Source organism: Gopherus evgoodei, chromosome 11 (assembly GCF_007399415.2).
Source record: "Gopherus evgoodei ecotype Sinaloan lineage chromosome 11, rGopEvg1_v1.p, whole genome shotgun sequence".
NCBI classification, from domain to species: Eukaryota; Metazoa; Chordata; order Testudines; family Testudinidae; genus Gopherus; species Gopherus evgoodei.
Window position 1 is genome coordinate 42,602,012 of NC_044332.1, and position 14,240 is coordinate 42,616,251.

The 14,240-nt window shown below is 42.9% G+C and overlaps 1 protein-coding gene across 2 annotated transcripts in view; it reads left to right on the top strand.

Annotated features, from left to right (window-relative positions):
• The window catches only part of LRP2 (LDL receptor related protein 2), a 186,145-nt gene that overhangs the window by 108,097 nt on the left and 63,808 nt on the right, over nt 1–14,240 (top strand). For both annotated transcript variants that reach the window (XM_030580404.1, XM_030580405.1), the window contains exons 41-46: nt 1,063–1,228; nt 2,657–2,815; nt 9,298–9,587; nt 11,653–11,856; nt 12,283–12,525; nt 14,015–14,140. In XM_030580404.1, coding sequence (XP_030436264.1) covers nt 1,063–1,228; nt 2,657–2,815; nt 9,298–9,587; nt 11,653–11,856; nt 12,283–12,525; nt 14,015–14,140 — 1,188 coding nt within the window. The remainder of the gene's footprint in view (nt 1–1,062; nt 1,229–2,656; nt 2,816–9,297; nt 9,588–11,652; nt 11,857–12,282; nt 12,526–14,014; nt 14,141–14,240) is intronic.

Below are 14,240 nucleotides of genomic sequence, written 5' to 3' on the forward strand. Positions count from 1 at the left end.
ATAAGATTAGTTAGTAGTATTATTGTTTGTTTCTTGCAGTTCCCATAATGTAATGAACACTGAACCAACATATGGGAAGGCATAGTCTCTGCCCCAAAGAACATATAATGTAAAAGCTCAAAAGAGACAGATAAAAGGTTAGCTGGATGTAACGTAGAAGCAGAGTGGTCAAGGTGGTGTTTGACCTTGGTCTTGGTAATACAGTGTTGGGTAACACAATATTCTGGGGTTTTAATTTTTTTTATTTACTGTAGAATATCTGCAATTTCCTGTCAGCCTTGGCATGACCAGTCTTGTAGGTGTCACAGGAAGTGGGTCTTCAACAGAGATTTCATTGTGGGATGGGTATAGTGATGTTGCAGACCAGCTCAGAGAAGGCGATCAGTGCAGGATAGGGTGGAAGAAGACACGGAGAAGGGAAAAAGCTTGAAAAGAGCTACAAGATCTTTTGAGAAAGCAGAGCTACTCACTATAATTGCTGAGTTACGCTGTTTGTTCATACTGCGCCAAGTCCTCAGGCAAAGGCTCAGCTCTGCCTTTTCAGCACAGCCCAGTGGTGGGGGTGGGGGTGGGGCTGCACCTCCCCTAGGAGAGCTCAAGGAGGGATTCTGTCTTGGAATCCTTTCCAGGGGCACAACTTACTGCCCTGACTGCTCTGGTCCCACTGCAGGGTGGCTGAAGAGAGAAGGTAGGGCAATGTCTCTGCCTCTTCTCCACCCTTCTCTGCTTCTTTTGGAGCACTGGGCACTCCCAGAGTAGTAATGCTGGAGAAGTCCCTGCACTTTCTGGAGGATAGAGACTGCAATTCGTCTTGCCCTTGAGTAGGCCATATAAGTGTCTGAGAGGAAGGGCTCCTTGTCCATTGACAGAACCCACCCCCACTGCGTGCCCTTATAAGGGCCTGTTTCTTAGATTTTTACTTAGGCAAATACCCATTGATGTCAATAGGATCTTAACTAGATAAGTACCTCAGGATTTGGCCTGTTATGATGGTGATGATTTGGTGAAGTGCGTGGCAATGTTTCAGAAAGTTCTAATGAAGAGATGTTCTCCTTTCTTAAGGTTTGGGAACTCCAGATGGCATAGCCTTTGACTGGATCAGTAACAGAGTTTATTACAGTGACTATTTGAACCAGACTATCAGCTCAATGGCTGTGGATGGATCTAACCACACAGTGATTGCCCGTGTTCCACGCCCCAGAGCTATTGTACTAGATCCTTGCAGAGGGTACGTCTTGCTCTTTTTTCTTCTAAAGTTTTCATTAAAATTGTAGTTTGATATTAGGAGAGCCTGGTAACGCTGCTGATAGTTAAGGGTGCCTGACACTTCCCATTGCTGGACCCATTTGGCAGAGAGATCACCCTGCTCTCAGCAATGTGGCTTTTTTTTTTCTGTTTCTGTGAGAAACTGTCCACATTTGGTCTTTGAAAAATCTGAGTTTGCTCATGTTTAGTAGAGACTTTTAAAGAGTTTGGCAGCCAAATTCCCTGAAGATTTTGCTAGTACTGGACATGCATCCAAGGCTGCAGGGCTGAGCAGGATTTCCCTTGCAAATGCTGTTTCTGGCTGCTGTGGTGCTGAGCACCAGAACTGAGAGCTCCTATGAACCTTGGCTCCTCCTGCTGGTGCCCATGCAGTGTAGAGGAGGAAGTGGAAGGGTCAGAATTAAGGTTGCACGGGGATCCTTAATTCTGGCATTTTCTAACTTCTGAGTGTTTGACTTTGCAACTTCAATATTCTTTATTTGTAGTTTTTGGATGTAGTAATATAAGATTAAATTTAGATATAGACCTTCTTTGATACTTTGCTTTGTCAACTAAATTTCAAAAAGACAAAAGCAATGGCACTCCCAGGTAAATGGTGGGGGTACAGTGGGAGCAATACTATTTTTAGAAAAGAAATAGAGGAGAAGCAAAAATGCTGTAAGTTTGGAAGTGTGTGGGCTGGAAGATAACAGCTTGAGGGAACTATGTGAATTGCACAGAGTTCTGTGTTCTGTTCCTGGCCAGTGCAACAGAATGTGTATGTATATTCAGATATATACAGACAATATGAGACAGTGCTTTGCAGGTGAAAGCAAAGGACCCACAGGAGACTCCTTCACCTGATAGTGAACGCTAGCCCATCTGAGTAGGTGCCAGGAAGATCTCTATACCAGCAGGAAGGAGAGGCATCCATCACCAGATATTGGTCAAACTAGACAGAGAAGATAATGAGAAGGCATCTGTCCACCACTTATCTGAGCTGAGCAGAGGACCAAGCGGTGGATGTTCAAAATAAGGCTTCTCTGAGGGTAGCATGTGCCTAGGATTAGTTGACACACCAAGGAAATCTACCTATTTAGATTCCTATATGGTCTCAATACCCTGTACTATCCGAGTGCCTCACAAGAATTCATGAATTTATCCTCACATCAGCCCTTTGAAGTAGGAAATAATATTATTAGCACTATTTTGCAAATGGAGAAACCACAGGAGAGAAATTCAGTGACTTTCCCAAAGTCACACATGGTCCTAGTTGATGGAGATAGTTCTTTCCTCCCAGCTGACTCTTGACTTCAGTAGGAGAGACCAGGAGGGATGTCTCTTATGAAATAATTGAGTCCTATGGCTTTTGTTTGCCAAAGAGATAACTTTGCAATTGTCTGATTGATAGATACATGTACTGGACTGACTGGAGTACCAATGCTAAAATAGAACGAGCTACACTTGGAGGAAACTTCAGAATACCTATTGTAAGCACCAATTTGGTGTGGCCAAACGGACTTACCCTGGACTATGAGGAACAGCAACTTTACTGGGCTGATGCACATCTGTATGTATCTGTCTCATCTGTGGTAGGATTTTTAAAAGAAATGTATTATTACACTTTACTCTTAGAGCTCAGATTTTTTTTCTCCCTTTTTCATCACTTCAGATGCATTTGGTACCATTGTATACTAGGGCCCATTAATAATCATTTAATAGTTTTTGAATTCCATTGTGAAAAGTAATCAGTAAATACATACTGTAGTACTGTAAGTGATTAACCACATGGTTGTTTCTGTCTTGTACCACGTAAACAAAATTGTAGGGACCAAATTCTACCACCATTACTCAGTCAAAACTTCCCTGGCTTCGTTGGCAGTTTTGATTGATTAACTAACAAATCTTAGAATTGACTTGTGATTTCAAGAACAATGTATGTTAGTAATTTGCAGGCACATATAATTACTGGGTTTCCTGAAATTCAGAGGGAGCTAAATTTACTCTAATATTGTGCTAGCTCATTTGTCTTATTCTTAATGCAGTATTTTAGCATCTTCTGCACAGCTTCTCTCCTCATTCATCACTAATTGGCAATGCCTCTCACCGCAGCATTTGGAGATGGTCCAATGTTGTTGCTGGAGGCTCTGGGACTGAGCCCTGCCCATCAGCTCAGGCCACCAGAATTTCTGCCTTCAGCAGCAGAGCTAGTTGGTTGTTCAGTCTCTCTAAGCCACTTCATTTTCTAAGTTTAAATTTTTAATAGTGACTGCATTTCAGCTTCTGTGTGTCTCTGGCTCTCCTGAGGTAGTGCGTCACTGGAGCACTGAGGCTGTAACCCCTGGGGTTCCCCAGTACAGCGTCTCTTCCACAGCTTCCTCTTTCCCCTTCCCCTCGTCACAGCAGCAGAGAAGCCTTGCAGGCATTGAACCAAGTCCAAGAAGTGCTGTACCCAGCTTTTCAGGAGTCTTGGAGGATGAGCTATGCTCTGCTGCCTCTAGCTGCCGACCATCACTCTGTCAGGGCATGAGGCTGGAGACGGTGAGCAACGTCCTGCAGCTGTAAGCTACTGACCCTTTCACTGCTAGGGAATGGGGCTTTGCATTGGACAGCTGTGTAGGGTCTCAGTTCTTGTCTGAAGCTGCAACTCGACCATGGAGGGCTCAGCCAAGGGCATGAGGATTCTGACAGAGAGGAAACCCCATCACAGCCAGCCCCGGAGTAAAACTCTGGTCTCAAAAAGGCAAAAGCAAGCATCCCATTCGTAAGGCAGTGATTAATGTAGTTAACGAGCAAGTGGTATAAAACCCAGGGGTTTAAACCCTTTCTCCTTTGCTTTCCCTCCATGAAGGAGCATTTGCTGGGCTTTTCTCCTCACAGGTGCTCTGTATCAGGATCCCCCCCGGCCTGCTTTTGTCAGGGCATGCAGATGCCTGGTGCACTCATGGAGCTCTGCTTCAGGCAGCAGCAGTGTTGCCAGTGCTTAATTTGTGGCAGGCCTTGTCAAGGCTGAGCTCTGGCACCTCTAGGCTTGGCAGTTCATAGCCCCAGCAATTTTGGGCTTGTCGCATCAGTTATGAAAGTTAAAAAATTGTTTGAGTCCTGGCACCTCTTGCATTACAAATTAACCACTGCGTGTTGCTGATCCCTGAAGTTCAAAAGTCAGATCCTCCAAAATTTTGAGATTGCCTCTCCCCCTAAGAAAGACCAAGATACATTTTTCATCTTAAGCCAACAAATTCCTCAGCATGACAAAGATGACATGAGCATTTGTACATGAGAGATCAAACTTCCTGTATAAGACACTTTCTTTCAGTCTGCCATCTGCATCCAGAGTCCTAAGAAATAGCTGGTAATAGTCACAGCACATCTATGCCCATGCACGGACAACAGCACAACCTGTGCCCTGTTCAGAGAAACAGACTTACTCAGAATTTACCAGCTGCTGGAAAAAGTTCAGCCCCACTACTTCATCAAAATCAAGAAAAATGTTTTGAGCCCAGTGCAGAAAATTGTTCAACCAGAGGTCAAAATAAGCATGGGTCTGACTGTAATTTTACCATTATGGTAAATATTCAAAAAGATACAAACTTTCTTGCATTAATCATTTCCTGGTGGTGCTTATCCATAACCAGTTGTCTCTAGTGAATGTGTTTGCTGGTATCAATCATCTGTATTATCCCCCAAGTGGGATTTCACACAATCTGTCTCCAGATAGTCCTTCTAAGAACATGGTACCACGGAGGGGACGTAATACAAAATTAAGCACCATTCCTGAATCATGTCTGTATCTCCCCTTGTGGGCAGGTAAGTACAAAGAACATGCTGAAAATCAACTCAGTTTTCCTATAGACCATTGCACACTTGCTATGAAAGCAAACCTTGCAGGGTCAGAAGCATACCTGGAAGACAAGATGACCCAAGGATTATCGTCCCGCACTCAGAAAAAGGAAAGCATACAGGTCTCTCAAGGTCGCTCCTGGAGCGGTACCAATTTCCAGTATCTCAGAGTGCACATCCTTTTAGTTCACTTCAACACCTCTGTCAGCGGTGTGTGAACACAGCCATAATGTTGGTTTTGCAGGATCAGACTAGTGATCCATCAAGTCTGGTGTCCTATCCCAGTACCATATCCTTTAGACGAAGGTGCAAGAAACTATAGAGAGAAATTATATAACTTGCCTGTAGGGGAAGTTTTGTTTTAACTCCCATTAGTTAGAGCTTTGTTTATGCTCTGAAACATGAGTATTTATACCTAAGGCTGCGAGTTTGTCATGGAAGTCATGGATTCCATTACTTTCCGTGACCTCCGTGACTTCTGTAGTGGCCTGTGTGCCTGACTCAGGGGCAGCTCAGGCAGCCTGGCTGCTGCTGGGGCAGCCGTGGGCCCCCGTGTCCCAGCCAGCAGCAGAGTTTGGGTATGGGAGGGGGCAGAGGGTTGGGGTACCAGATGGGGTGAGGTGTCCTCTGGGCAGCGCTTACCTGGGGGGCTCCCTGAAAGCGGCAACATCCCCCTCACTCAGCTGTTAGGTGGAGGCATGGCCAAGTAGCTCTGCACACTGCCTCTGCCCAGAGCACTGGCTTCGCAGAACCCATTGGCATAGAGCCAGGTAGAGAGCCTTCTGGCCCTGCCTATCCCCACTCCCAGCACCAGCAGGGGTCCCAGGCTGTGTGCCCCTGCCCAAGCATCCAGCCCCGCCCCCACCGCTGCCACCTGTGCCCAGCCCAGCACCAGTGGGGGTTCCAGGCTGTGTGCCCCTCCCCAAGCATCCAGCCCCACCCCCACCACCACCCGCACCTCTCCCAGCACCCACAGAGCCCCTGGGCAGCCCCCTTGCAAGTTTTATTCACTGGTATTTTTATTAAAAGTCATGGACAGGTCACGGGCTGTGAATTTTTGTTTACTGCCCATGACCTACCCATGACTTTTACTAAAAATAGCTATGAGTAAAATGTAACCTTATTTATACCCCTTCCAAAACCAGGGAATAACCAAAGGTCAAAGTTTCTCTGTGACAATGGAAATAATGTCACGGGCTGAGAAAAGTCTGCTGCCTTTCAAGAAGGTTCACATAAAGGATGTGGAGAAGAGGAAAAAGGAGGGTTGAAGTCCTAATCCTCCAGGAGTCAGAAGGCACTTTATATTTGATAGACAACTGAGGAACCTCCATTACACCTGCTGAAAGACTCCTCCTTCATCTGGACCTGGACAACCTACAGTTAATAGCCTGGGCATAGGAAGAGAAGTGCAGTTCAGCAGGGTTTCTCTATTAGTCTCATTGATACATTTTGGTATCCAGACAGAATTTAACCAGGGAAATGTATTAGGTCAAATTTCATTTCAGGTGTGAGGGGAAACAGAAGGCACTTTGAGGCAAGTATGATCTCTTTGTTATTTATTTGTACTGTGCCCAGCAAATGGGGCCCTGGCCACTAATTTACTACAAACAATTAAAACAATCACAAAGTTCTGGTGATCTGAGCTACACTACAGGTTTTCCCAAATGGCTGGTCAGAATCCAGCAACCAAATACCATAAAAAGGTGTGTACCAGCCCTGGCAGTGTTCTTTATGGAGGGACACCAGAATCTCCACTGAGTATTGTCAAGTGTCAAGATTCATCAGACTGGACAAACTAGACAAGCTTGTGTGCAGCTTTTCTTCTTCACATTACTTCCAAAAGACAGGGTTGGAATTAGTTCCTCTATCTGTACAAGAATGACATAGCTGTTGTCAAGTGGAAAAGGTTATTCTTGTAGCTCTAGAAATAATTCTGACCAAGATTAGTTCATCTTTCCACAACTCCTGTGAAACAGTGTTTCCATCATTTTGTTCCAATCCTTACACTCCATTGGAAAGTTTTGGCATAAATGGGCATTCTCAAAACGTCTCATTCTATCCAAAATGCCATGACCTTAGGATCTCAAACTTGCTGCAGGCAAGGCATTAAAATCCTTTACCAGTTGACATCCTAGGCATCTGGGAGACTATTTATGGAGTACGAATCAAGGTGCCCTCAGAAGGTCCCTATTGGCATTGTGGGGAAAAGTGTCTGAGCCTCATCTACAGAAGATTTGCAAAATAGATTTTCATTGCTCTGCAGAGGGAGCCTTTTGGTAGAAAGGTGCTATTGGGTTGGTTCCCACATAATTCCTTAAATTACAAAGCTTTTGCTTTACATGGGATAACTTGAATGTCTGTCTATTATTCATCTTGTAATAATAATTAAAATTTTGCTTTATCTTCCCTTCCTCCACTTCTGTGATTCACTGCTTGTTACTTCCCATTCGTGATGAAGGAGGAGAGAAGCCATGCAGCAGAAGGAGAAATTTCATACATGATAAATTTCTTCTGTCAGCAGCTTCTCTCCTCATTCAGCCTACCCTAGTAGTCTGGTGTATGACCAGAATGCAATTTGTAACAGTTGAGATGTTTCTTTGAGGGAGACTTAAACATACAATTGCCCTAACATTAGCTAATGTAAGTTCATGTTATTCACTTAATGCTAATGGTTGGTTATCTGCTTCTACAGCTTTGGAAGAGCTCTTCTGGGTGTTAAATGGAAGGGCGGGACTTAAGTCTTAGAGCTGCAACATTGAACCCCTCTCTGGACACTGGGAATTTTATTGTTTACAGTGTCATTTTCAGAAAACCTTTCTGTTCCATTGGCGGTCTACACACAAACATAGCTTTGCTACCAGTATTTCTGTGTATGCAGCCTTGATGGGTCTTGTCTTCCCTTTAACTGCATTGTGAAGAAAGGAGCAAAAGCACCGCAATTGCACAGGCGCATCTTTGAAGGAGAGGAGCAGAATTCACATGACCTTCTGTCTCCTGTCACCAAAGCCCTGCCATGTGGATAGAACACCTCATTGGGTTGTCTGATAACCAGAATGCTGGGAAATGGAGTCAGGCAGCAGCCCTTACCCCGGGCATAGTACACTCTTCACATTTGCTCTGATTTCCCTAATTCCCCTACACTCCACCCAGTATTTTCTCCTCACTTCTCCCTTTTTCTCTTCTTACTCCCAGCTTCTAGCTATGCCATGCTCCTTTTTTACCAAGCACTTTCTCTCTCCTCCTTGAAATCCCTCCTCAAAATACATTTCTTCTAGAAATCCTTCCTACCTTGTTAACCTTCCTATCTACAATCTTTCCACACCCTCCTTTTTCTGTACTCTTGTGTTTTGTTCTTGTGTGACTTCTCTGCTTGGACTGTAATCTCTGTGAGGCAGGGAACTTGTTTAACTATGTGCCTTAAGTGCTGCAAACATTTGTGGCCTGATAAAATTTTACGTAATTTTACGCAACTGTAGCATAAATTGGTTCTTCCTGAAGCAGCACTATCTGACCTCCACTGGAAGCTGGTGCAGGTGGGTCAATAGTGCTGCTAGGGATAGGATGGGTAGACAGTATGGAACAGGGATATTGCTTACCACAGAATCTTTTGGGTTGGAGCCTGTATCTCCTGTGGACCCCGGAGGTCCTGCTTCTGTTAGTTCTGCTCATTATTGCAGAGGGGAGCCTGAACCCGAAGGTCAACAGAGAAGAATTTGTGGTTATTTTATAGCAACTCTTCTTCTTTCATATATTTATTCATGGGAAACTTAGCACATAGGTTTATGTATTTCCTGGTAGCATGAATTTGGGTCTTCAGTAGTGGCAAGTAAAAAGATCGTATCTTTCCCATTCATGGTGCCACTGTACGCCTAGTGCAAAGCTACATTAATTTTGAGTCCTTTAAAAGGAAAGAATTCTGTCGTGAAATCTGTGCTCATTTTGGTTATGAGTAGTGTAGCTGCTTAAATGTTCTCTTCCAAAAACTAATTGCTTCCAGTACATTATTTTATTAGTGCTTCAAAGTCATTACTTTGCATCATTATTGAGCCAGTAGTTTGAAAAGCCCCAGAGACCTCAAACTGTATTTAATAACAAAACTTAGTTAAATATGCTCCAGTATTTAATTGGTAGGAACTGGTCACAGAGTGTAATTAAGTATCTGTTGGTATCTGTAAAAGTTCAAAGGCTTTAGTATTTCCTTATTTATTTTAGACAGAAGATTGAGCGATGCTCCCTTTCTGGTTCCAATCGTGAAGTAATTGTTAGTACTGCTATATATCCATTCGCCGTGACCTTGTTTGATCAGCACATTTACTGGACAGATTGGAATACCAGAAGTATTTACCGAGCTAACAAATACGATGGCTCAGATCAGATTGTAATGATCATGAATCTGCCACAAAGACCAATGGATATTCATGTTTGGTCAAAAAGTAAGCAACAACAGTGCGTCAATCCTTGCAACCAATTTAATGGCGGTTGCAGTCACATCTGTGCACCAGGTAAACTATTATGTTTGATGATAATGTTGACTATAGCAGAATGCATAGTATGGTGGAGTGCTAGGTTTAAAAATTACTTAGGAATGGCTGAAATATATATTCACCTAAACCAGGGAAGGGCAGCTTTAAGGTAGCAGAGCACCACAAAATATCCTAAAAGCCGGAGCAGGCCACACAGAATTTTTTTTTGAAGATTGAGCCAGGTCACTGAGGGGTGCCATCTTTTAGTAAAGTTGCTGCTGCCTCATACTACTCTGCTTGGCTCTGCTTCCCCATCAGCCTTTCCGCACCGTGCCACCAAGTTCCAGTTACTGTCTACCCCTTGGATGATTGTTTGGGAGCTGAGAGCCAGTCAGGTTTTGGCCAACAGGGAGGAACTAACCAGAACTGGGTGGCATGGACCAGAGCTGGAGCCTGGTGTATGGGTTCTGCATGTTGGGGAGCCTGTGTTTAAGGGGGAACAGAGTGAAGGCAGAGACCATGGACTGAGTCACAATGCCACTCAAATTTGGCCCAGCCCCCATCTGTCATGTCAGCAGGGGAGAGGCTCTGCCATTACACCATCCAGCTCTGGTTACTGCCTCCATGTTGGCAGAAGTGTGTCCTGACTCGCCCACCACTAGGAGGGGTCAGGGCTGATGACAGATAGATTGGCTGTGGAAGATGGGAGCCAATGGGAAGGCAGGAACGAGAGCCGGGTGACGTGAGCCCTTGCCTGCATGAGTGACAGGTGGTTGGGCTGGTGAATAGTGTTGCTCCACTCTGTACTCACTGTAAGCCCTTTCACTTTAAGTGGTTGTGCCTGGTTCTCAGACTTGAGTGGGCCTGGGTGTTACTTGATTGGGCCATGGCCCACCCAGGGCTATGCCCCTGCTCACTCCCCCCCAAATAATATTTTTACCAGCTGCCTATGGACAGGCCAGATAAAATGATCTGGTGGGCAGGTTGTTTCCCCTGTGCCTACGGTTGCCCATTCCTGGTTGAAACTAAAATATGTCTCATTGTGGTCCAAACTATACAAACTGAATTTTCTGTGCTCATGTGACAACTGCCATTTTGGCTGACACCTCAGGGATTGAACTACATGAGCTGCTGTAGTTGGGGCTAAAGCACTCTAGCTGGGGCTGTACCGAATGCCTGTCCTCTCTGGATTTGGCACAGAGGGGACCTATAATACATACTCACCAGTAGATTACACTGAGGCCTCAGAATGGTACCACGTCACTAAATGCTTCATGCTGCAAATTTAAAATTTCATCATAATCTGGATTTCTTCGTCACATGATATTACAAAATGTTTCCGTTACCATTATTTTCCAGACTCTTTCAGAACCCCTTGCCTTACAATCTCTATCTATTTTGTTGTGTTATTTTAAAAGCTTTGGCAATTGAAATCCCAATTTCCAATAGAAAATGAATGGGTTTAATAAGCTGATAATGTTGTACAAGTTTGGCACAAGCTGAAATTGTAAAATACATTAGGAGAGGGATTTTTAAATGCACCCAGGGCAAGATTTTAAGTCTCCTAAAGATGCAGATAGGTGCCTAGTGGGATTTCCAAAAGCACCTAGGCACTTATTTCCCATTCACAGTTGGCCTGGAGACAAAGGGAAAACTCCCATCGCGTTCAATAAGAACAAAGTTAGTCTAATGTTTTCCATTCTTAGCGGCCAGATCTTCAGCTGGTGTGGCCTTAATTTTTGATGATGGGATATTTTCTCACTTGGACCCAAAAAGTGCACCTATTATCACACTGAGAACAGCCCATGGTATTTATGGCAAACAAATATTGTAAATCAATGCACCAGATTTTGAGCTCAGTTACTCCAGTGTAACTCTTGAATAGTGCCATTGAGTTAAGTGGATTGGCACAGGTGAACTGAGGTCAGCATCTGACCCAGTAGCCTTGCTTATTGAAAAGGTTGACACATACAACAAAGCTAGCTGTTATAGTTCAGCAAAGAATAACGAATGTTGTAGCTATGAATAAATTTAAGGAAGGCTTATCTTAATGTGTTGATAAGCTCATCCTTTTTTTTTTGTGCGGGGTTTCAAATGTATGCAGGTCCTACTGGTGCAGAGTGTCAGTGTCCGTCTGAAGGTCGCTGGTATTTAGCTAATAATAACAAGCACTGTATTGTGGACAATGGTACCAGGTGTGATGGAGGGCTCTTCACATGCCTTAATGGACGCTGCATCTCAGCGCGGTGGAAATGTGACAATGATAACGATTGTGGGGATGGCAGCGATGAGCTGGAAAGTGTGTGTGGTAAGTGTTTTAATAACTGTGTTCAAAAGTGACACGGGGCTCAGTCCCGCTCTCACTGACATCAGTGGCACTTTTCCCATTGGTTTGGTGGCAGTGGGATTGAGTCCTGTGGTAGTAATTTAGAGCGAGCTCCTGCCTGGTTTCCAATTTTATATCTGCATCTTCATGGGTATTATGACAACAAATTTGCATTAGAAACAAGAAAGGATTTGTAGGCATGCCTTTAACTTTAAATCATGTTTATCTGACTTTACCTTTGACTTTGTCTAATTCAAAATGTGTATTTTACTTTTCATGCAGTCCGTTTTGCAGCGATGTTTGCCCTGGCAGGTAAAAGTGAAGTGTGTTTTCCTTTGCTGCATTTGTCAAAGAATTGAGTTTACATTGTATCCATGACTTTTCTTCCCTGTTTTTATCCCCTTTTAGCTTTCCATACCTGTCAGCCAACAGCTTTTACCTGTGGCAATGGGAGGTGCGTACCTTATCACTACCGCTGCGACCACTACAATGACTGTGGAGACAACAGCGATGAGGTGGGCTGCTTGTTCCGAACTTGTGACTCCCACACAGAATTTACTTGCAATAATGGAAGGTGTATATCTCTTGAATACGTCTGCAATGGTGTAAACAACTGTTATGATAATGGCACTTCAGATGAGAGAAATTGCCGTAAGTTCATCATAACTACCTATTGTATATTTGGATCTGACTCTTTAGACCAAAGAAGAGGCAAATATTTTGCTTGTGAAGAATAATGAAGCTATCAGCAAAAGAGAACAAGTGACTTCTCTTGACACGATTGGTTTATTTTAACAATAGTTTGCTTTATACTATTTTGAAACAAAACACAGTAATTAAAATATTTTTGAGCAATATGAGAGCATAGATATTTTATTTTATTATTAAAAATAGCCTGTCTTCTGTATGTCTCCAACCCTGGAAAGATTTATGCATGTGCTTCACTTTATGTGCTGTGAATAGTCCCATTCAGTTCAACAGGGCTATTCATGGGGCATTTTGTCCTTATGTAAGTCACCACAAAGTTGGAACCCAAATTTGTGCAGTGGGTTTATGCTATAAAGTTTTATATCATTCTTACTGTGTTAATTGCAATAGCTTTAAATCACCAGCAGTAAATATTATGCATATTACTTCAGTTACTCTTACATTTAATATTATTCTTTATATTGCTAAAAAAGTGGAAATGCTTCATTAGTTAAGTGTTCATTTCAAAATCAACAGAATTGTTTTTGGAAATGAGTATTATTTTCAATAAAATACAAAATGCAGTTAAATCAATACTGACCAATAACATGGCTAATCAGACTAAGAAGCCCTTCTGGTCAATAGGAAGTTCTCCTATGGAACATTCATAACGGGAGCTGAGCAAATAATTCATGATAAGAAATGTATTCAGTTAAGGTAGCCCCTTTTTCTGCTTGTGCTATAGTTGTTGGTAGATTGTGATTTTCTGGAATGTACTTGTAACTTACATTTTTCTAAAATGTTTTAAATGTTTACTCTATGGATTTATCGCAAGTATTCCAAAGTTCAACTATGTTGCTTATTTGTGGTTGGTCAGATAATTCGCATGGTATTATTTCTGCCCCAATTGGTTGAATGTACAAGCACTTCCAATGTGAATATATGTGCATGTGAATTTACAGTATGGTTTCTGTGAATACCAGCACATGCTACTTTGAAAATGCATTCTGCCAACATTTTTGCCAGTAAAACTTAATTGCCTGAGTGTTCACAGAGAGCAGCAGGACAGCCTCATGAGCACAGCCCCAAGTAATTCATATCAACATTTGAACAAAAATGAGTGGAAAACATTTGAGTTATTTGCCCATCTCTCCATGTTTAGCCATTAATAAAGAGAAAATATCCCAGAAAAATATGTAAAAACTGTGAGGAAAACAGACACCTAAAGTTGTGCTGCCGTTTTAGCTCTCTCTAGTGTTTTTTAGAGCCACTGTGCATTTCTTTTGAGTGAACAGTGATATTAGTGGCAGGCTCTTAGCTAAAACTTATATAAGACAGTGAAAATTTACTCCAGAGTACATTTTATTTTAACAACGTTGTGTTTCTTTCAAAATGATACAGTTTAGTGAGTTAAAAATGTTCTAAACATGCACTCTCTCTTTCCCTCTTAAAGCTGAACGCACTTGCCAATCTGGTTTTACAAAATGTCAAAGCACAAACATTTGCATTCCTCGAACATATCTGTGTGATGGAGATAATGACTGTGGAGACATGAGTGATGAGAGCCCCACTCATTGTGGTAAGTAAATAGTGCCCTAATCACCTTTCTTCACTTCAGTAATTCATTCCTCTGGTGCCTTTGGTACAAGCTTAAATGTTCTTGTCACATCTGTTCTTTA